The 22,646-nt window shown below is 39.1% G+C and overlaps 1 protein-coding gene across 1 annotated transcript; it reads left to right on the top strand.

The window, feature by feature from the left end:
- The first annotated feature begins 123 nt into the window (after positions 1–123).
- Positions 124–21,631, top strand: kiaa0753 (KIAA0753 ortholog). The gene is made up of 18 exons (XM_030152782.1): positions 124–538; positions 1,971–2,261; positions 2,382–2,646; positions 2,776–2,885; positions 3,128–3,190; positions 3,311–3,532; positions 3,823–4,000; positions 5,606–5,805; positions 5,937–6,067; positions 6,480–6,635; positions 7,172–7,261; positions 8,100–8,187; positions 8,384–8,455; positions 8,620–8,790; positions 11,227–11,308; positions 11,547–11,667; positions 17,193–17,420; positions 20,642–21,631. Exons 1-18 carry the CDS (start codon positions 431–433, stop codon positions 20,793–20,795), a joined length of 2,730 nt encoding a protein of 909 aa, XP_030008642.1. The 5' UTR covers positions 124–430; the 3' UTR covers positions 20,796–21,631.
- Positions 21,632–22,646: the final 1,015 nt, after the last annotated feature.

Genomic DNA, 22,646 nt, shown 5'->3' with positions numbered 1-22,646 from the left:
CACTAAAAAATTTTAAGAGCTAACCGTTTGTAATTGGGCATAAATTGTAGTGTTTAAAAAAAAGCGGTTGTGTAATGTATGACCTCTTTGGCGTCCCGTACTTTGAGGCTCTACTTCCTCCTACTGGCGTTCTGTTGTTGTCATGGCGGCGTTTCAAACTATTGACAGTCTTAGGAATGTTGAAAGTTAATCATGTGGTACATTTTAATTTAATTCTAGTCGCTTGCCTTGTATTTTCCGGTTATATAATGGGTATTGATAGAAGTGTAAATGTTAAAACTTATCTTAGACATAGTATAAATGCGTAAATGGATAGCGTTCATTTAAAGATAAATTGAACCTCAGCAAACTAGCATTACGAGCTAACGCTAATTCTTCTTAGCAATAAACAGCGTAATACATTTGAGAAGTCAAGGTTATTTTTGCAACAATGACAGCGCAGTATTTACAGAGTGGCCCTACGACGAATCAGGAGAAGAACTGGGTTATTGTAAGCTCAAACCGGCGAGAGATGTCCACAGGGACATCACAAACCAAGGTAAACAACAATGAAAGAAGAGTTTAGCTAATCATTGCAATAAGCTGTATCTTCATTATGGGCAAGTATTCTTCCTGGTTGTTAAATTATCACACATGGCCACTAGCTGCTCGTTCATTTCTCACAACTACTAAATTATATTCAGTCTAGTCAGAGCTGCAACATTTGGAGGAAATGCCATATTGCAAGTTAAATGTGTTTCGTTTTCCAGGAGGATGTTAGAGAGCAGTCTGAAATGTGTATTTTTGCTCTACTCAAACCTACAAATAAACCAGTATGAAAAAAGTTACCCTGATTAAAAAAAAAAAAAAACTTATTAGCCAGTATTGGTACTCACCGAGATAATAGTCAAATCATAACTTTATTTTTTAGTTTATTTTCTCATTTTTGATTCCGAGTGAAAGTTGAAGTAACCAGACCCTTGTTTGTGGTTTTAACAACTTATTTATGGTTAGAACAGTTCAGATCATTTAAGTAACTAAGAGGCAAAAAGTTAAAAAATCATAGTTCATATATGCTACTTCACAAATGAGGACCTTATATATACAGTACATAGAAGACACCCAGCAAACCAGCATCTGAACAGGGAACAGTGGCTCCAGTCGAGGAGCTTGAAGTGAAGGCTTCAAGCCTAGTTTTAGAAAATCAGAATTAAAACAACAAAACAGTTAAAACATTGTGTTTCATATTTGATAATGTAAATAAAATAAGGCCTGAAAACAAAAGCATACACATAATCTCCACAAGATCTTGAAGCACCACGTTCAGCAGGAAAAGCAGGATTATTTACTAACTTCTTACAGCTGTGACTACTCCCTGTCTAGATTTAGCTTTTGTCTGTTGACTTTGGCTGTTGTGACTGCTGCTCTGATGGTCTGTAGATCTATCCAATTGCATCCAAAGACATTTTGGTCTGAGCCTGCAGGTGATGACCAAAATGAACTGCGGGGGAAGATGAATTCTCATTACAGAGTGTATCTGACAATGCCAGGCAAATATATTCAAAAGCTTATCATATGAAAATTTACCAGTAAGTTATATTGAGTTATTTAATATGAAGAGAGAATTTACTCAATGTAAGCAATTTTTATTTGACTCACCTTACTTGATGCAAGTTATTCATATAAAGACTTAAACATTAACAAGTAGCTACCCATTCACAGCAGCAGCAGCAATTGAAGTCTTGTAGACTTAGATATAAGTCTATACCAAAATCCAACTGTAACCATTTGTATTTATCACAGCTTCAAGAACATATTACTTCTGTTTTTATTCAAACAGTGGCCAGAATAACATAAATCAACTGTCTGAAACAAACTTTCATTAACATTAATTGTAAATCTTCTCATCCAATATATTAATTTTTTAGCTTCAAAATACACAATTATTTTTCATGTCAACCTTGTAATATTTTTTATCTTGGAAATCACAGCTATTGTTCAATGATGGCGTCCCTGCAAGTGCTAAGAACCGAGCCACCTTTGTCCACACACCAGGCGCCATTGTGATTGAGAAGCTTTTACCACTTTCAGAAGAACAGGACATAGCTGGCAGTACCAGGAGCTCCATAAACTTCACCACTCTGTCTGAGGAGAGGCTGCAGGCTGCAGTTAAACTGGCCAAACGAGATGTGAGACGAAAGCACCTTGAATTTCTGAGCAAATCCCCCCCAAAACCTTCCCAAGCCTCTCTCCTTGAAACAAGTGATGTGGAACTCCTGCAGGTATTTGATATTATGAATAGTATGTATTTTACTTTGTGTAGTGTGCCAGTTCATGTTCTACCTAAATCTTTATTGGTGTTTTGTTTAGTTAATTAGTGAAGTCTTTTCCATTTTCAACAGGAGCTAGCAGCCACTCCCAATAAATCCAAGGAACAGGTCTCCAGTCCTAAAGAGAAAGTGGCACAACCTAGAGCCAAATCATTACAGCATAGATCACAGAAACATCACTTTTCTCTCAGGCCCCGAGTTTACCTGTCTCCACCAACCAGAGACCCTGGCCCCAGGCAGCCTGAAGGCCAGCAGGCTCCTCTAAGCCAGGAGATACGCAAGCTCCAAAATGAGCTGGAGGTCTACATCCAGAAAGTAGAGGAGCTGGCAAACATAGGTAACCCTGAAAACCATTATGTTACAATAATCCTCTGTCATAAAATTCACTATATAGGCTAATACATTTAATGGTAGCTTTTACTCACTGTCTGTACCCATTTAATTTGGTTTTATATTACATAAACAGGGGAGAAAACAGAAGAGGTCCTGGAGCCAGAAGAGCAAAGCAAGTTGGAAATGCGTAGACAGAAGCAGGCAGCCCGCTCGGCGCGTAACATTTATGTACTCCAACAACAGGTACTCAAATGTTATGAACATTTGATATCTGCTTGTGTGGGTGTGTAAGTGATTGTGTGTATGCATGCATGTGTGGGAGTGAATGACCAGTGAAGAGCTTTTAAATTTCGTTGTATTGTATAATGCAATAACAATAAATTATTGTATTCGATTCTATTCTACCGATGTAAAAATAAACCTTGACAGTTGATATGAATTAAATTGCACCTATAAGCACTGATGTATAAATTGAAATTCATTAGGTAAAAGAGATACAGGAAGATATAGAGAAGCTACGTGGGCAGAAAATGTGGAACACTAAAAAGGTGTGTTTTTCAGTGTCATCACACTTTTATTTATATATAATGAAAGAGCCATTTATTGATTTGCTAGTAATAGGTGATAAAATATTGAAGTAAATATTGGGTCATTTTTTTCCCTCTCAGTCCACAGCAATCAGCAGACTTGCAGCTGCCTATCGGGGTGCACTTAGGGCCCTGCAAGTTGTTTCCCAGCAGCTTTCAGATCTATCTTATTGTAACTCGCCACCTCATCTTAAAGAACTTGGACAGTTGATTCGCCAGCTATCTTTATGTTCAGCCAAAGTTGAGGTGGACCAAGGTTCTCATATACCTGAATCTGCCCTTGACATTCTACAGAAGCTAGAGGTGAGGAGCCTTCAGAATGGGTATAATTTTGAATATATCTTGTTCTTCTGTTTTGGCTCTACATTTATGGTTATGATTTGAAGTTGTGTTTTTTTTTTTGTTTTGTTTTTTTTTCTTTCATTATTTCCAAATTTTTTGAGTACTGCATTCTGATACACTGTCATTAGTTTATACTGTAGGATTTTGATGCTACAGTGACAAAAGTGCAGTTAAGTTTAGTATATTTAAGCTTAGTTTATGTTTTTAATTTTTATGTGTAGTGTATTCAGTTATTGCTCTTGTTCTTTCAGGCTTTAGATTCTGCCCTTAGTAAACAAGAGATGCTTCGAAAGGTGCAAGTCCAAGCATGTCCTCCACACAGGAGGGCTCCTCACAGTGGCAGATCACCCACTACGGCACCCAGGGGTCCCACCACTGCAACTATTCAAAATGCTCGGAAACCTGCAAATCCCAAAAGAGGCATCCGTGGTGAGCACTCTTTTCTTGATAAGTTAGCATGTGATTAGTAATTCCAGGACCTCAGGAGCAAAAATTCTTAATGTAATTTCACACTTTAATAACCTAATAGAAATGCTGAATTGTCCTTGAAAAGTTATGTGCAGCTACAGATGTAATGGTGTGAAAATTTCATATCACAGTTATTGTGACCAAAATTATCACGTTTATCATTATAATTGCGGTATTGTTGAAATGTGCTCAAAATATTCAAAAAGTACTTATACACACACTGAAATAATTTAACCAAGTTGTATTTAGAAAAAAACAAATAAAATAGCACACAATGTACTTTCCGTTGGCAGAAACATAAAAAAAAATATATATATATATATATATATATATATATATATGTGTGTGTGTGTGTGTGTGTGTACAAATGTGCATTAAAGATATCTCTTATGGCCACGTTATGGCCATAAGAGATATCTGCACTAAGCGTGGGAATTAGTAGGATTTTATCACTATCAATGCCATTGTCAATTCTGTTTACCAATCCAATTCCTTATCAATTATCCTATTGATTCCTGAGTGGTTTTTTTTTTTTTTTTTTGAGTGGGGAAAAAAGTAGCTGGACAGGTCATAGTGGAGCTTGTTTGACCATTTCCCATATCAAATCATTCTGAATGTCACAGTGACAGAGAGAGAGAGAGAGATGTATGGGACGGGTCCTGGAGCCTGGACCAGGTCTGGGCACTTGTACCCGGTGTGGGAACCCGCTATCCCCAGATCTCAGAAGCCTATCCGTATGGCTGCCTCAGCCATGTTTTCACAGGCCCAACATTGCAAACTGGGCATGTGTGCCTGGAGTGCCGCTGCTTCTCCAGGAAATGAGCAGTATCAATGTGAGTTTTGAAAGTGCGGTAATCAAACACTGTTTTAGTGATAATTAGAATTTAAACGGTAATACTAACCGTCAGGAATTTTACCCTGGTTTATTGTTATACCAGTAATTGTTACATCCTTACATGCAGCATGTTTGATGCTGATGTCTCCAAAAACTTCACATATAATGAATAGTATATTTGCCTGTTGATAAAATTCACTTGGTCTCCAGTGTATCTGGAAGTTACCTAAGGGCTTTTGAGCAGTTGTGTTTGGACCTCCCACTGTGCTTAAATAGCTGTATCCAAGCTGAAAATTGATAAGGAGTCATGAGGAAGTGATGGAAAAACAGGGACAAAAGTGTAGAGGTCTGGCCTCCCCCGCTGCTTCCCCTTGTGAGCAAATAACTCCTGCAGTTTTCAATTGGGCAACGAGGCATCCTGTGGAAGAGATGACATAAATATCTACATTTAGCTTTAGCTGCAGACCAGGTTTCCCTGGAAACAAATGTCCTTGTGGCATTACTTAAGTCCCTGTTCCACTTATCAAGCTGTCACTTGGGATCCACTTGGTGAGGAAGAGTGGAAACTAATTTGCTAACTGCTCCTCAGTTTTCAACTTCTTGATTATGTGTTTAACAAGGTTCTGTACAGTACAGTTTTTAGTAAGCACTGGATAGTTATTGAAACGTTTCTATTTATGTAGTGGGTGAATGAAAAATTAAATGGTGTCATAACACATTTTGGCTTGCAGGAAAGAAAATGTCCTCACAGAAGCCCAGAGTTCCTTCTTACCAACGCATGAATAGAAGGGAGGTGCTGAGGGCTGGCATTGAGAGGCTCGCCCAGCAGAGGGAGCTAAGAGAGAAACATGATGGATTTCACACAAATGACACCAGCAAAAAAGGAGGAGTCTTACACACTGAGAAAAACAAGGCTGGCATTTTAATGAGGGTATGTACATGACTTGTACAGAGTTAAATACTGAGTTCAAATGTTGACCACTTTTTTAAGTCAGCTGTACCAAGGGTCATCACCAACCTTTTAATCATGTTAAATTGATATCTTTGGGTTTTTTTTAATAGCGCAATCAGATACAAAATGCTAGGTTCCATCAGCCTACAGTTTCATCTCAGCTCAGAGTGAACCAGCTCCCTCAAAAAGAGCACTCTGTGCCCTGGATACCTACATCCCCTCACTCTCCTCCTCCACAGCGGTGAGCCTCTTATCTGTCTCAGTTATGATTAGATTTTTAAAAACTCTAGCCTATTAGTGCTCACTCGGCTTGCTCTAAATAATTCACTCTTGTTGTATAACTAATGTTATGCTCTACTGTCTGTTAATAATGTTTAAAACATGAATCTCAAGGTTACTCTATGAACCATTTGGAATCAGGGAGGATTAATTTGCACATGAAAACATTGTGAATCAATATGTGAAATTAAAAATAGAAATAAGGACAGCTGTTGTAAGGCAGTGCACTAGAACTGTGTGAGTAACAGTCTTTCAGGTCAGGGTAGTAGACTTTGTCAAAATAGTAATATTTATTCATAAACATAAGATATTATGGTATTTTTATGGTTTTCTTTTTACTGTGTGTTTTTGTTTTTTGGTGTGAATCTTAACAGATCCCCTCACCAGAGGACAAGACCAGAGCCTCGTTGTCTTTTTTCCCCTGTGAAGACCCCGCAGAGTCCTCAAAAACACAAGGTTAATGATGAGTTGAGAGCAGAGCCTGTGTTAATCTCACAAAAGAAGAAACAAGCACAGGATGAGGCATTAAGGTGAACCCCCTCCATGCATAATTTCATACACAATTTCATATTTTATAATATAATGTTTTCATGAGATGACTTAGTGGTGCTAAATTGTTATTTTTACCCCTATGTGAGATTATCTATCCTTGCAATAGGAAATGAATGTAGCGAATCCAGGCAAAATGAACGTTAATGAGTCTGTGCAATCGATGAGTTATTTCTAACCTCTTTGTCAGACCCCACTTGCAGAAACCCACAGGCAATACTCTGATTCTAATTCAAAGTTAAATCTTTCCAATAAATGAATTGAGGTGCATGCTGGATTAAGGCCATTTCTCTTTGTGGCTGATTAATAGTTGGCCCGCATTAGTGCTCACAAGTACCTCAGTGATTGAGTGTCCCACATATGTTTCTATTTTAATCAAATTTTAATTACAGCAATTGTGCTGTCCAGTTAATCGGGTGATGGGGGGCCTAATTTTTGAGAGACGGATCATCAGTTATTGATGTGAAATGCTAATTGAGTATTTTTGCATAATTCTGTGATTACTTGTTTGCTGCAGAGAAGCCTGGTTGGAAAAGATGACTATGCAGAGACTGAAACAGCTCAATCAACTGAGTAAAGAAGAGGCCGAACGCATTCAGAGATTGAGGTATGGATGAAGCTGAAGATGAGCACATAGACTCATCTGTTAGAAATATGTTTTATCCAAAAAATTGCTCATTTAATTGTCCCCACTGGAATCGTAATTGTAACCACTGTAGTCATCATGACAAGAAAAAACAAGCTACAAAATGGTCCCAGAAACAATAACGACTTATTACCCACAAATTTCCCCAGTGAATGGGACTAATTAAACAAATGACAACAAGAAACCTCTTCCTGGGCAGCTCTTGATCAAGTGCTATATAGTACAGTGTTTACAGTCTAGCATATACTTGCAGAAACATTATCTGACCGTTTAGGCTCCATAAAAGAGGAACACATTTCCATCAGGCAGGAAACATAAATATCTAAACAAATAAATCTCACTGCCAACCCAAAGCACTCATCCACAGTAATCTGCCATACACCTCATTGCACTCAGCCTTACAAATAAAATACCACTTAAAATGGAGATTAAAACAGGGACACAATATCCAGCAAATAATTGAACAGAAAATGTATATTGTATGTTTTTATATGAAACAATGTGTCATTTAACCATGTAAGGTCAGAAATGAGGCACATAATGAGCAGTAAATACTGCAGGATGTAGTAGGTCTATCAAGTGATTTAGTGTTTTATACAGAATGAAAATCTGTGTGTTTTCTTAATTCACCATGTACAGGATGAAAGTTTGGCCCGGACAACAAATTGACATAATGTCAGGGGTAGCAATAGTATTGTATAGGAAAATAAAATCCCTCCCAGGTGTCGTAAAGTTTAAGCTCTCAGCCACAGAACTTTTCTTGTGACAGCTTGCATTGTGGGTGTGTTTTGGGTTAAAGGACTGAAGTGCTCTCGCCAACTCAGTGGGCTGAGAGAGCTGAACAGAAGGCTATGGAGAGAATACAGCCCCTTCTGGATGAAGCACAGGTAGGGATAATGCCAGTTTTGTATCTTCTTTTCTTTCCTATTTTGTAGCATTGGGAAAAGAGGAAATGGAACTTAAAATATATTATCAATTTTCATATTAAACACCTGATCTTATTTTCTGAATTCCTACAGTAAAAGTAAGCAATGTTTGCCTCTGATTGATGGAAAGGAACATGTTTTTGTCTATTTCCTACAGCAGATTGGTGAATCCAGAAACAGGATTATCCCCTCACTAAAGAATAGGCTGTCTGAGCAGGCTGCGCAGAGGGTGAGTGATGATAATGCTGCCAATAATTCACAGAAAAAATTAATAAATACTAATTTTGGTAACCTGGCTGTAATGACAGAACAAGAACGTACCAATTGTTTAATTAAGTATCATCTAAGCTTGTAAATAGGCATTAGTTATATAGTGAATGCTGTTTTCCACAGGCTGCAGAGAGTGCTGAGCAGCTGAGTGAAGCCCTCCTGGAGGATCTGTTGGAGGACAGTGTACGGGTAGCGTGGGCAGCTGAGACGGACAGACAGTTGGAGGACGCGGCCCAGTGTCGGCTTCAAGCGCCCACCCTGGAAAGTATGCTCCTTCGCATGGAGGAAATACAGGTGAGAGCTCCCCCCAAAACACCCACTAGTAAAAGGTCACTGTGGACCTGGTGGTCGTTTTTTATTTATAGTCTCTGTTGTGACAGCTTCATTTTAGTGTTACTTACTGGCCTGTCTTATCAAGCACATTCTGTTTGTCTTCTAGAAACAGGTGATTAATGTGTTAAGTACAGAAAGGGAAGAGCAGATTTTAAACATTTCTATTTAATACATTGTCAGGTTGTACAGACAGTGACAAATGTGACACAGTGAATAAAATGCAAGCATTTCAGTGTGTGCTCGACATCCTTCAGTACCAGAGTGAAGATTGCACAGTAAAGAGTCGCTATACGCAGAACAGTAAGAGTGTTTATTTACAGTTTTAATTAAGGCTAATACGGGCAACACGGTGGTGCAGTGGATAGCACTGTCACCTCACAGCAAGAAGGTCCTGGGTTTGATTCCAACCAGGGACCTTTCTGTGTGGAGTTTGCATGTTCTCCCTGTGTTTGCGTGGGTTCTCTCCAGGTACTCCAGTGTCCTCCCACCATCCAAAAATAGGTTAATTGGTCAACCTAAAAAAATTGCCCATAGGTGTGAAAGTGAGAGTGATTGGTTGTTTGTCTCTATATGTCAGCCCTGCGATGAACTGGCGACATGTCCAGAGTGTACCCCGCCTTCGCCTGAAATATGCTCCAGCACCCCCCACGACCATAGTGAGGATAAAGCAGGTTCAGAAGATTAATGAATGAATAAGGGCTAATACTGCACTCAGAAATCAATAGATCACTTAAAGGCCTTACTTAAGTGTGTATTATTCACGCTGAAACTCAAAACAGGTTTCCATTAAACCACTGACTTTAAAGGCAACAAAATGCACTTCAGAGATGTGAAAGTGAAGTGAACACAGCATCTCCTATGATGGAAATGAAAATTAACATTTTAATTTATTTTTGCTTATTAGTTTTCAGTCTAACTCGATGCTGCAGAAAATAAAGGGCCTACCTCAGGAATGGCCAAAAAGAGATAAACATTTAATGAACATTTTTCTGGTGGCCTGTAAAAAGACTATTACCAGGAAATGGCTGTTAGAGGAGAGCCCAACTTTAAATGGATGGATGGAAATCACAATGGACATTTATGAAATGGAAAAGATAACAGCATTTGTTAATCATAAATTGGACAAATTTGCTTCATACTGGGAAAACTAGGTCAACTGTGTCACACCCTATAGGCCTGATTTTGTTTTCACAAATCAGTGATTGTGTTGTATGGAAAAGCTCACTTCTTACTTGTACATAGTTTTTCCTCTTTTAATTGGTTATCTGACATAAAACAAAAATATTATTCTGGCATTTAGAGCAGACAACAGATGTATGATATACACATATGATGTACCGAATGCAAATGTCTGATACTGAATGTTAATAAAAAAAGGGCCAACAAAAAGTAACATCTTCCTCTCTTTTACCCGACATAACATTACACTGTTTTTATTTCCATATACTTAAGGCTTTCATATCTAGAGCAAGGGTTATGACACATTCATTGACTCCTGGGTCTGGAAGATTGAGTGTGAATGCCACATGCAGATATCTGTGGCATCCTGTAATAATGTAAATGAGATGATGTTGAAGTATACCACATATTTAAATGCATTACACACCTCTTTGACAGAATATGTCACAAAGTACAGTACATTTACAAGCATGTTCTCAGTAGTGAGATGCTTTTTAAAGGAAACCCTCTTAATGCTGCCTGTTGAATGTCTTTCCTCCAGGTGATTTATGGGATTTATGGTTTGACTGACTGACACACATAACAAATATATGAGTCGTACAGTTCCATATGATTCACAAACATACTGACAGTGTAATGTATGCACATACAGACATCCCCTGCTTCTGTTAGATTGTAACGCAGTAGAATAGAATCACAGGAAACGGCTCTAATTCAAATTTTTCATTTAACCCAGTTTAGTGTTTTGAAGAGGAGAACATGTCTGTGTTCTCACTGATATAATGATTGATTGATCCATGTTACCACCATAATGATCATAAGGAATCATGTCAATGCAACAGAACGCCAAATTAGAAATAAAACGACTGCCATCTGCAATCTCAGCAGAAAGTGCTTTGATCCTAATTGATTCAGAGAGTGACTGTTTTTGTTTTTTTCTGCTTTTGGGTTTTCCACCATTTCTCAAAAGTAAAGCGTAGCAAACATTCCTAGTGCTGCATATTGTCACTTTTTAAATACATACCACAGCAGTAAAAGTATTGAGGAAAAAATGAGAATATGCAGCACATTTTCTGCAAAGGAATAATCAGTGTTTTTTTGGCTGTGTCTGTTTGTAGTAGTGTGTCCCAAATACATTTTTCCATCAGAAGAAGAGAAAAGTTGAAGCCAATGCTGATTTTTTTTTCCTTTCCTATTTCTTCCTGTGTGTCTGAGCAGAGGGATCAGGAGGAAGTGAGGAGGCGATTTGCTTCTATTTCATATTCAGACCCTCTTTACTGGCATCAACCAGGAACGACAGGTGAACACACATAATGATGTAATTCAAAACGTCTATCTGTTTAGAATGTGACTTTGTTCTAAATATTGTTTGTGATGCCTCCTGTAGGTGGAGACAGTGCTTCAAGTGTCCCACACACTCTCTAACTCTCCAACTGATACTTGTCGGTCTGAATATCTGCTCTCCATTTCCACCTCAGCTCCTACACCCATACACTAATCCCTCACCCCCTATCTATCTTCCTCTTTGTTCTTCCCAGGACCTCAGCGCTGTACTCCAGGCTCAAGGCCAACCTCTCCTCAGCCAATTAGACTCACAAGGCCAGTCCTGAGGCCAGATCCTGCTGCTGATATTGTCCTGGAGAAACCTGTGGAGATTGGGTGGGTTACAATATCCTTTACCCTTTTCAACACTCGATTAATTTTTATTTCTCATCTTTTGCTAATGGCTTCTTTTACTAACCGTTTTATTCAGCAGAAAGAGATAGTTGTCAGGGACACCTAGGATATTAGCTGGAGGGCAGTATCAGATTTTGACCCAATTACGTTACGTTCCAGTCTTTTGAACTGAAACTGTGGGTTTAATCTATCATCATTCATTGTGACTCCAGTGCAGTTCTCATGATTCTATTAAATAGTTAATAGTTATATAAACTTTTAAAATATATGTGAAAATTGCAGTTCTGATAACTTAGTGCAAAATGGGGAAAAAATAGCAAATTACATGTAAAGACTTCCTGTGCTCCCATACCAACAACAGCATCATCATCATTATCTTCAAGAGGTAATTTACTATGGGCTTAATTTAACCCTCTGGACTCTGTGAAAAGTAAAGTGGTTCATATTTTTCCAGTGATGCACAGTGGGGGGGGGGTTTCTCCACATGATGTGCTGTTGTCCTGCTCTCACATCGGGAGGCCTTACTCATCATAAAACTCACTTGGTGGTTACCCTACCCAGGGCAAAGTCTATTCCTGACTCTGGCATCACACTCCATGGAAAGCCAACTACTGCTTTAAGGCTTTGGCTACAGCTGCTCCACTGATTAAATTAATGAGAACTTAGAAAGAAGAAACTAAAGAGTGAAAGGACTGCAGGTTGTTGACACAGGCAAACTATTGTGATTTTGTTTCTAACAAATTCAAGTAACACCATTAGCAAATTAAAGTCAGTCAGTCTTTGGATGCCTCAGGTTCTGTTCCTACAATAGAGACTTTGCCCTGAGAGCCACTGTCTCTGTGGCTCATCATCAACTCTGTTTTATCCAACATCCATAAAGGAAAAGCATTCATTTTTAGCCAACACAGTACAGGCATTTAGAGTGTATTATGAATATTTTCATGACAACTGTTTTTCACTGAGGTATACAATATTGCGTCTTCTTAATGGTGACAAACTCAGTTGAGAACTGCCAACTCATTTGGGATAAATAACATACAATCGTGCCTGCATCCCTTTCTCTGTTAAGTTCAAATTGCAGCAGCTTTATAAACTATATACCATTGCTTTTGTCATTTTCATTTTACCACAGAATCACAGTGAATATAATTGGATTTTTGAAATAGTGTTAGAAAAACAAATATCAAAGTGAAAACTAATCTTTTTGTGATGACCGAGATTAATTGCAATTATTTTGGCTGGCTATCCAGGCTGCTGATTTTAATGGCCTTACTTGTTTTTGGCTTGGTCCAAGCAACAACTGTTGGTTTGTGGTTATTATGTAGTCTTAGTCTGTTGTCTGAGACTCTCATTATGAGTCCATCATAGAATTTTCTTTTCATTTGATGCTTCTCAGCACTTGTAGTGCAATTACATGGCAGTTAGATTTAAATGATGGCACATTTAAAAAGCACCTTGATAATAATTTGTGTCTTATAGATTGCTTTCCATTTGGTAAATATTCTTCTCACATGAAGAATTACCATCATTGAGTGTAATTAAATATTGGGCACATTATTCCTGCTCTGAATGGAGATTCAACTTGCCTGCTCATCACTTGCCTGATGCTCAGTTGAAAATTAATTTAAACAGGGAGGATTTTTGTATTTGGCACAAGGTCAAACACACATCAAAGTTCAGTTCACTTTAATTCATTCATTCATTCGTTGTATTTTCTCAACTGGAAAGTTGACTTGCTGTAAGGGACAAAAGATTAAAAATACAACACAAATGCAAAACGAAATTAAAGCTGCAAGCAGCATTGGGCGGGACCTCGCACCGGGCGTTCCGCCTCCCGTGACTGTCAACACCTCAGCTCCACTCACACCTCTCCGTCCCGATACCAGCTCCCACCCTGTTGTGTCTGTCCTCCTTACATCCCTACGGAACACCAGCGACTATGGGGCCATTATTGTAGCAATATTATTTGCAAATGCGTGTGGAGAGTTGAGTGTCCGTATTTCAATCTGTCTGTGCGCAGTCGGATTTGCAAATGTGTAAATGAATCTGTAAATGCGTGATGAGATTTGTGTGTCTGTACAACAATCTGCAAATGTGTAAAACAACTTGTGTGTGTGTGTAATCAGATTTGAAAAGTCAAAGTATTTTCACTACAAGACCCAGAAATACAGACAAATCATTGGTTACAAGTCAAGCGGCTTCTCGATTGGCTCTCTTTACACACGTTAATTTTGCTATACTTCTGCCGTGACAGATCCACAAATGCGCAGCGGGATTTGTCTGTAAAACCAGGGTTTGCGTGCCTGGGCTCAAGCTGCCCTGGGCTCAGGCTCACAGGCTCCCTCATTCCGGCTGCGTTCGGCTTTGCTCGTTCTTGTACCTGACGTGAGTTTACGTGAGTTGTGCTTGCAAGGTTCACCAACTGCCACTAAAAATCGAAGAAGAAGATGATTCACCTTGGCAAGGAAAGATGGCTGCAAACAACGAGACGGGTCAGACGTTTGGGGCTACAAATAATGGCCCCATGGATTATTTGTAGCCCCAAACGTCATTTACACATTTGTAAATCCGACTGCGCACAGACAGATTGAAATACGGACATTCAACTCTCCACACGCATTTGCAAATAATATTGCTACAATAATGGCCCCATAAGTGACCCTTTGCTAAAACCACCATCACCTTTAAATGAGACTTTTATTTTGAAAACCCTACTGTGTGTATGTGCGTTTGTGTGTGTATGTGAGAAACAGAATCAGTTTGAAAAATGAATTGAAATTGTATGAATAATTGAGCATAAAAGTGATGATTTACCACATTTAAAACGAAACTACAGAAATTACTGTTACATACAAACATAACAGTTCTGTAAAATACTAAATTACCCGCCCCAAAAAAAGGCTTGGCTTAGAGAATGTCATAAACGATTACTCTCGCTGTGGTCTGTGAATACATGCAGAAAATCTCTTGACAGAATGCTGAGCAGATTTTTATTTTCCCATCGACACTCTGTAATGTGCCCTTCAGTGGTCCAACTGGAAGCCTCGCCGTAACAGACGGACCACTGTCCCTTTTCCACAGGGAAAGTAAGACACTTAGACGCTGTGAGTCATTAAGTGTGAGACAGAAAAACAAATGGATTTATTTAACACGTAGCTTTGTAGAGGAGTTCCTCTGTTGTTGTGATTTTGCAAGTAAAAATAACCTTGGTGACTCATTCTCCACGACACTTTGAGATGAAGTTAGATCAATTTTGAATGCGTAACCTCGCACTTTATCGCATTCATGGCACCAAAACAAAAACCCACTGGAGCATGTTTGCTGATAATAGCTCTTGTTGATTTATTTGTCAGGTGTATCCCATCCCTAAAAAAGACAGTAGGCAATCCTTTATGTCGTGTCAAGACCCCTGGTGTGGTTTTTCATCTGCAGCATCACATTGAGTTGACTGTTCAGCTCCTTTTACTTCTATGGTCTATTTATCAAAGCACTCGGATGAAAAAGAGTGACCACTGACCTCATTAAGGAATGTAATTTTCCAGAGAAGATACTGTGAATACTTTCATCTCAGCAGGTATTCACACCTGCATTATGTTGTTCAGTTTCAGGCACTAAATATGCAGAACTAGCCACAGACACACACAAAGTAGACACCATATGATCTATTTGCTTCACTTATCACAAAGACAGAAAGTCCTGTCTGTGAGAATGAACGATATGGATAAAATTCTGCTGTCAAATTGCATGAACAGTGTCTGACTGAAGAGCTCTTGTCTCAGCGAATTTAAAAGAATATAACCTTTTTTTTATGTTGGTGTGCAATTGTGTTAATCCACATCAGCGCTCTTTATATTCAGTGTAGAAAATTTTAGAGTTTTATTTTCGGGGTGTTTGGAATGAAAGAACGTAATTTCCGCAGCTGGTGAGTGTGAGCAGCTCATCGCGCATGTTGATCAGTTGTTTGTAATCCACATTTTGCATCACATAGAGACAGATCAGGTGTTACTGTCAGCAGGAACACAAAGTGGTGCATGCAGTGTTTTGCCACACATGTACTCATATTTGAGGAAAGTGCAGAAAACATTGCGACAGTCACATAATTGAAAAGACATTCTTGTGAAGACATTCTGCCCGTCAACTTTTGGAGTTTTGATTACAGTATTTGATGAGTAAGAGTGGCATTGGAAGACTTTTTTCATGATTTTCCTTTTTTTTTTTTTGGTTTTTTTTTTTTTTGTTTATGGAGGGCCTGCTGAGTGTAATTTCCCAATAGCTCTCATATTTGACACGTAGAGGCTATTATACTTCACCAATTGCTGTTTTCGTGTGAGTGTGAGTGCTAATGAAAGAGCTCTTAGACAATGGAGTGAGAGATTTTATCTTTGAAAACATCGGCAGAGCAGTAGATAAGACTTATGTATCCATGGTGAGGAGCCCAGACACACACACTGATTGTTCCTCTCTGGGCTAATGCTGACCGACCCACTGCAGCTCCATCAGCAGGTCAAACAAATCAATGAAAAGATGAAAGCTCCACTCAGCAATATTCTGAACCTTTCATGTGTTTTTTTCCTACTCCCTCACCCCCCTACTCCCCTGCCTATTTGGTTTTGCGCCTACACTTGTCCTTTGAGGCCAAGTATTTCAAACAAGCCAAATCCTTTGTTAAAAAACAGCTTCAAACCTCATATATTTGTGACTTAACACCATCTAGACTTTTTCCACCGCTTCCCTTTTCTTTGTTTGGGGCCTTTTGGAACTCTTAATCCAAGAGTCATTCTGCTCATCATTTTTTGGGACATTTTACCAGGCTAAATTGTACATGGGTGGACGTGATTGGGATGTGATGTTCTCCACTGACAAACATGAAGTTGATTTGTCTATTTTTGTGTGCAGTGTAGGTGCTGTTCTGTCTTAACAAATGGGAATTGGATTTGTAGAGTGATGTATTGTGCTTTAGACCACATCGAGCCTGTGATGTCCATTAGACACTAAATCGACCTGTTTTGGACGAGAAGCAGAGTTGACTCTGCTGGCACTTTCATATTTATAGCTGCCCCATGGTTTTGCAGCCCTCACAGTCAAAACAGAAACAAGTTCAGCTCTGGTTGGGGAGAACAATAAGGCCGCACTTTGCTTTGGGAACTGCTGCAACACTAAATATAGCATCAACAGTGGTGTCGCAAGAGCTGGGCTGATTTGTCCAAACACAGAGGATTATAAAACCAGACCAAGGCAATGTCCAGCTGAGCCCCCACTCACTCTGTCAGAGAGCCGGCCTGCACTCTGACACCTCTCCTAAATTCATCATCCAGAGCTTTATGCTGGCCACAGAAAGGTGGTCATTCACAGTGATGCACTTCATTCAGGTTGTTTCCCCAATAAATGGGTTTGTCTTCTCTCCACATCCACAGTCCTCAGAAGAACACTACATAGTGAGAATGGAGGGGATCAGGGTAATAAAATGGTATCACCTGTTTACCTCCTTACATCATCTTGTTTTTCAGTGTCCTCTCTGAGAACAGCCTGACAGAGGAGGGGTCTCTGGAGGACCAGCAGTTCAGAAGCAGCACCGTGTTCCCAGTCCCAGCAGAGAGAAGTGGAGGTGCTATTATCTCTGTACCAAGCCACATGCTGAGCAGCATCAGGCGGAACAGACAGGACTATGAGGCATTCCTGCATGCAGTGGATCACAATGCCGTCGGTGGCCTCAACCCTTGGTTCATTGTGGACAGGTAAAGAATAGAGACACCCGCATGATTATTAACACTGCCACAGAGGTCCGTTTGTCTGCAGGATTATGCAAGCTCCACTACACTACCATGGATTTTCATGAAATTTCGAGAGAGGAAATGAAATGGGCCAAGGATGAAGTTATGAAATTTTAGAGCGGATTCATTAAAAGGGGTTGCATGTAGAATTGCAACAGATAACAATTTTAAAAAAACAACTAACCAGTGGCAATAAATGACAAATTTAACACAAATACACTACAATTTTTTGGAAACAGTGTTGGCATTTTGAAATTTTTTCAGTGTGAAGCCCCATGGTTGTGCTCTGTGGACAGACGGAAATAGAGATTTCTGCAATATTTGAGTTAGCTGTCTGATTGGGTCTGATGTTCTTCCCTGGTCATGTGACACCTAGTAAAAACCTAGACATCAGCCTTGACTATGAGCTGTTATTTCAACATGGATACAAAGTTACAGGTATTTCTGACTCCACAACTTTTATGCAGTTAAATGCTTTTTTTCATGCTGCTGCTACTACTGCGACTAGTACTACTACTACCACTACCACTACTACTACTACTACCAGCACAACTATGAGTACTCCCAATACTGTTAATACCTTTACTACTTCTACCACATTCACAGGAGGTGAGTTGGGTTTGAGTCGATTTGCGGTAATTCCCATGTTCAGTGGCATTATTACCTCTGCCAGGAGGTATTGTGATCGCTTTGCTTTGTGTGCGTGCGTGCGTGTTTGTTTGTTAGCAAGATAACTCAAAAAGTTATGGATGGATTTTCATGAAATTTTCAGGAAATGTTGATACTGGCGCAAGGAAGAAATGATTAAATTTTGGTGGTGATCGGGGGGGGGGGGGGGGGGGGGGGGGGGGGGGGGGGGGCAGATCTGTTTTGGCTGAGGTCTGTGCTCTCTGAGTGCTTTTCTTGTCTAGTCATATGTTCTCTCATGTTAGAATGGACAGAGGTTATTCTGGAAACACTTGGATACAATTTGTATAAATATTATTTTCATATTGAATGTTACTTAAAAATAAAATATGTAGCAGTGTAGATGTAGCCGTTCTGAATACCTTTTTTTTTTTTTTTTTTAACCAAATTAATAGTCAATCACATGCACCAAGGAGATGAAAAAGATGAAATCAAAGGTCCTAATTTGTGATTGAATGAGATGAGAAGTGTGGACTGTTGCTCTCAGTGGAATTCTCAATGGAAATACATTGCACATTTCCAGGGTTAGTAAATCTTTTGTTTGTGTGTTTCAGGTTGTACATTAAATGTTCCTATAGGCTGAAAGTCACAACTAAGTGATGTGACCTGCTTGCTCTGAGAGGGTCACGCAGAGTTTATGGTTTGCACTGTCCCTGGTGCTCACTGTCCTCTCCCACTCACACATTTGCATGCTTAACAGAATCCTTAAGTCGCTGCAGTGCAGAACTCAGAAGAGAACCCTTCATCTGTATGAGCATACTGCATCCATTTATCCGATAGAGTAGCGCTGAAAACATAGATTTTCAACTCAGTGTTTTTCTTTCCCTCTGTCACAGATTTGTGTGGGTGAGTGAACACATCAATACACTGTTTTACATACATTAAAGCTGAAAACGGTTGCCTAGTCCAATCCATGGTATCTGACTGCTCGAGTCACTCACTCATTATCAGTTAGACACGAAGGAACAGACATTTACAAAAGATGAATGTGTTCTTTTTTTAAGTTTGGTGGAAAAGAAATATTGTAGGAAGAGAAAGTTCCCAATTATTTCAGCATATAGGCATGTGCACCTGACTGTTGTTCTGGCACAGTGCAGAAACCTGTCTGAGTGATGAGATGGTAATGAGCAGACTACTGCTGCTGTGATGCCGCACCATCTGCAGAATCTTATTCATTTTGACTGGAAACAGATTGATTGGAAAATTGTATAACTACTGTTTAACCAAAATAATAAAATATACCCACCTAAGGCTATATTAAATGTAGTTTTTATTCTTTTGTATTTTCTATGAAAGCAACATAGCTACTTATTCTGTTACTGTCAATCCACTGCTTTGATCTCGACTTACATGCCTTTCAGAACGATTGCAGTGATGTATTTTTTTAGTCCCAAAAGGATAAATCCCTGAGTTTGTTAATCCTGCACATTCCCTTAAGCACCATTTGCTTCATATTTCTTGTGAAAAATCTCTGTTCTACTCAACGGATTGGCTAAATAATTGGAACAGACAGGACACATTTTTTATATCTAGACCTGACTTGTCAATCTCTGCCACCTGTCATTTATTTTTTGTAGCTAGAAGTTGAGATGTATTTTGTGTTTGGTGTTAATTTACAAATGTTATCAAGCTAAAATGCTGAACTATGTGGCTGATCAGTATTCAGCTCAGTTTCCTCATAGAGCTACATCATGGCTGTAGAATTGAGTTTTTACATTAGCAGCTGGTCAGACAGATGAGTATCATCATTATTCTTCTATGAAACATTAATCAGATAAATTAATTGCTTTACAATTATTGTTTTTTGCCAGAATTTAACTATTTCCATCATATTTTTTGGAAGTAGAGCCTGGTTTTGAAACGTCTAAACCAGGGGCGTCAAAATCTTTTTCTTCCGGGGGCCACATTCAGCCCAATTTATTCTGAAGTGGGCCGGACCAGTAAAATAATAGCGTGATAGCCAATAAATAATGACAACTCCAAATTGTTTTAGTGTAAAAGTTACATCCGATTATGCCAATATTTACATTTACAAACTATCCAAACAAAGAGGATGTGAATAACCTGAAAAAAATTACATTTATTAAGAAATATAAGTACAATTTTATCAATATTCTGCCTCGACTTATCATTCATACATATGCATTACAGATCAGATCTACAAAGGCACAAAACATTTAGTAACGGGCAGAATATTGTTAAAACTGTACTTAATTTTCTTCAGACATTTCAGGTTGTTCATATTTGTTCAGGTTATTCACATTTTATTGTTAAAGGATAGTTTGTTAATGTAAACATTTTCATAATTTAAAGTTTTTTGCACTAAATCAAAGAGAAAAAAAATTGTTGTTGTCATTATTTATAGGTTATTATGCAAATTCATCCCGCGGGCCGGATAGGAACCTTTGGCGGGCCGGTTTTGGCCCCCGGGCCGGATGTTTGACACCTGTGGTCTAAACAGTCACTTTCTAATCTCTGTGCTCCTTTTACTCTCACAGTCTGGCAGAGGAGTTGTTGTCAGAAGCTCTGGCAGACGTGGCTGCTGAGTTTCAGGACGTTGTGGAGGAATACGCCGAGGCTGTCTTCACCTCAGAGTTCCTGCAGCCTGTCCAGTCACCCCCGCCTTCAGCGCAGGCTCTACCCAGCCGATAGGACTTTAAAGCATTACCACTGTGTTGACTGGGGACTACAATAATTTTCTATTTTTCTAAGTTGCGTGAGCCTCGAAAGTAGATATTTGCTTTCATGTGTGTAATTAGTTAATGTACAAACATCTGACAAGGCTTTCAGGCTACACATAAATGTAAACGTGTGATTTTATTTTCATGGGACCGTGTATATATAGATTTTTTTTTAATGAAGCAGCCAGAGACGGGATCACTGAATTACGCAAGGAGCATTAGTCACATCATTCTTTATTGTCCACCTGTATCTGTGATTGAATTCCTCTGGGAAAGTTAGTTTGGATAAGCTTTGAGAGACCATTACAACATTACAGAGGATTATAAGATTACTGCTCTCTCTTCATACTTGCTTTAAATCTCCCTGAGGATTACTCACACTTTCTATTTTCAGGTTGGAACATAGAAATAAATTAATTGCATATGGTCCTACATACAAAGAAGATGTAGGGCACTGAAGACATCATGTGTTTAATCTATTGTAATTGAATTTCCTATTGGTTTAATGTGTAAACAAAGCATTTAAAGGCAACAAAAGGCATTATTTCCCCACTCGTTGGTTTTACACTTTACCATTAAGATAGAAAACTGAACAAGAAAGTACAAATGTTTGACTGGTTGACAAGCACTTTGTGATTTTTTTTTTTTTTTTTTGCGCTGCCTTAAAGCTCCTCTTTTTTCTGTTTTCATTTATCTCTGTATATAGACTAGCATCACTGGTCCTGACCAAAAGAGTGCTGTTTCATGTGTTGTGGTGAACTGTGCCTGTTCTGTATGTTAAATAAACTAGGTGGACTTGGGAGGCCAGGAAGCTGTCTGAGTCCCTTGAGGGAAACATGAAAGCTGTACAGACAGAGCAGAGGGGACACGTCCAGATGTCGTGCTGGTCTGTGGGGACCAGATTCTGACAGGGGACATACACTAGCTGCAAGAATTAGCTCACTTTGAATTAGCTGCCCCTATTTTCTCTCAGGCTGGATCTTGCGTGGGCGTCTGAATACGTGCAGACTTTCACAGGCTCCACACAGTGCAGATATCTTCTTTCCATCTAGGACAAATAAAAATTGGTTGTCTTGAAGCAAAAGGGAGTGCTGCTGCTGGGTGTAGTGTGATGCACCAGAACTGAGGTTGTTCCTGCATCAGGGAGTGGGAGCCGTGAAGCATATTGAACAATTTTGTAAATTTTGAGGTGCAGATTTCTAATTATTTCTTACTTTTATGGTTCAGCTGTTTCAAATGTGACTTACTTAAAAGATGAGGCGTACAGTATTTACATGTGTGCAACCTCAGCCGGTCCCACTTACTATTCAACTGAGACTGTTCTGTCAGCAAACCAAAGGAAAATGTAATCAGTCCTCTGCTTTTCTTTACTTTTTAACGCGTGTCCTTGTCAACAGTAAGCATATTAGTGAAGCTAAAAGGAGTTTTAAGCACTTATGCTTGTATTGATTTTCAGTGTGCATAATAGAAATACTGAAACAAATGTCAGACTAAAATTAGCGCCATTTTGCACATTGTTATGAGTCCTAATGGGCTGAGAGCGCAGACCTTGCCACCAGCTAACACTCCCTCATGATCAGGGCCAATTTTGCAATTGACAGACATGACAGTAATGTATGAATGATTCCTCGAGATAAATCAAGGTTTTTGAGCACCGAATTGCTTTTTTAGATGAAGCTGGGTGCTTACAGTTGAAGGTTATTCCTGATACTTGCGGCTCTCCGGGGATGATTTCTGCTGAAACACATTGCAAATGATATGCATGAAACACTGTGAGTTAGATTTCAGTGACACGATTCAAGCGTCTTCTTTCTGTTCAACT

Source organism: Sphaeramia orbicularis, chromosome 13, assembly GCF_902148855.1.
Source record: "Sphaeramia orbicularis chromosome 13, fSphaOr1.1, whole genome shotgun sequence".
Taxonomy (NCBI): domain Eukaryota; kingdom Metazoa; phylum Chordata; class Actinopteri; order Kurtiformes; family Apogonidae; genus Sphaeramia; species Sphaeramia orbicularis.
This window is presented reverse-complemented; position numbering and strand designations above follow the sequence as displayed.

Excerpts from the sequence above, each read along its gene's own strand:
- kiaa0753 (XM_030152782.1), top strand. The coding sequence starts at position 431 with ATGACAGCGCAGTATTTACAGAGTGGCCCTACGACGAATCAGGAGAAG. Across the intron at positions 2,647-2,775 it reads AGAGGAGCTGGCAAACATAG|GGGAGAAAACAGAAGAGGTC; the intron begins GTAACCCTGAAA and ends TTACATAAACAG. Across the intron at positions 11,309-11,546 it reads GCATCAACCAGGAACGACAG|GACCTCAGCGCTGTACTCCA; the intron begins GTGAACACACAT and ends TGTTCTTCCCAG.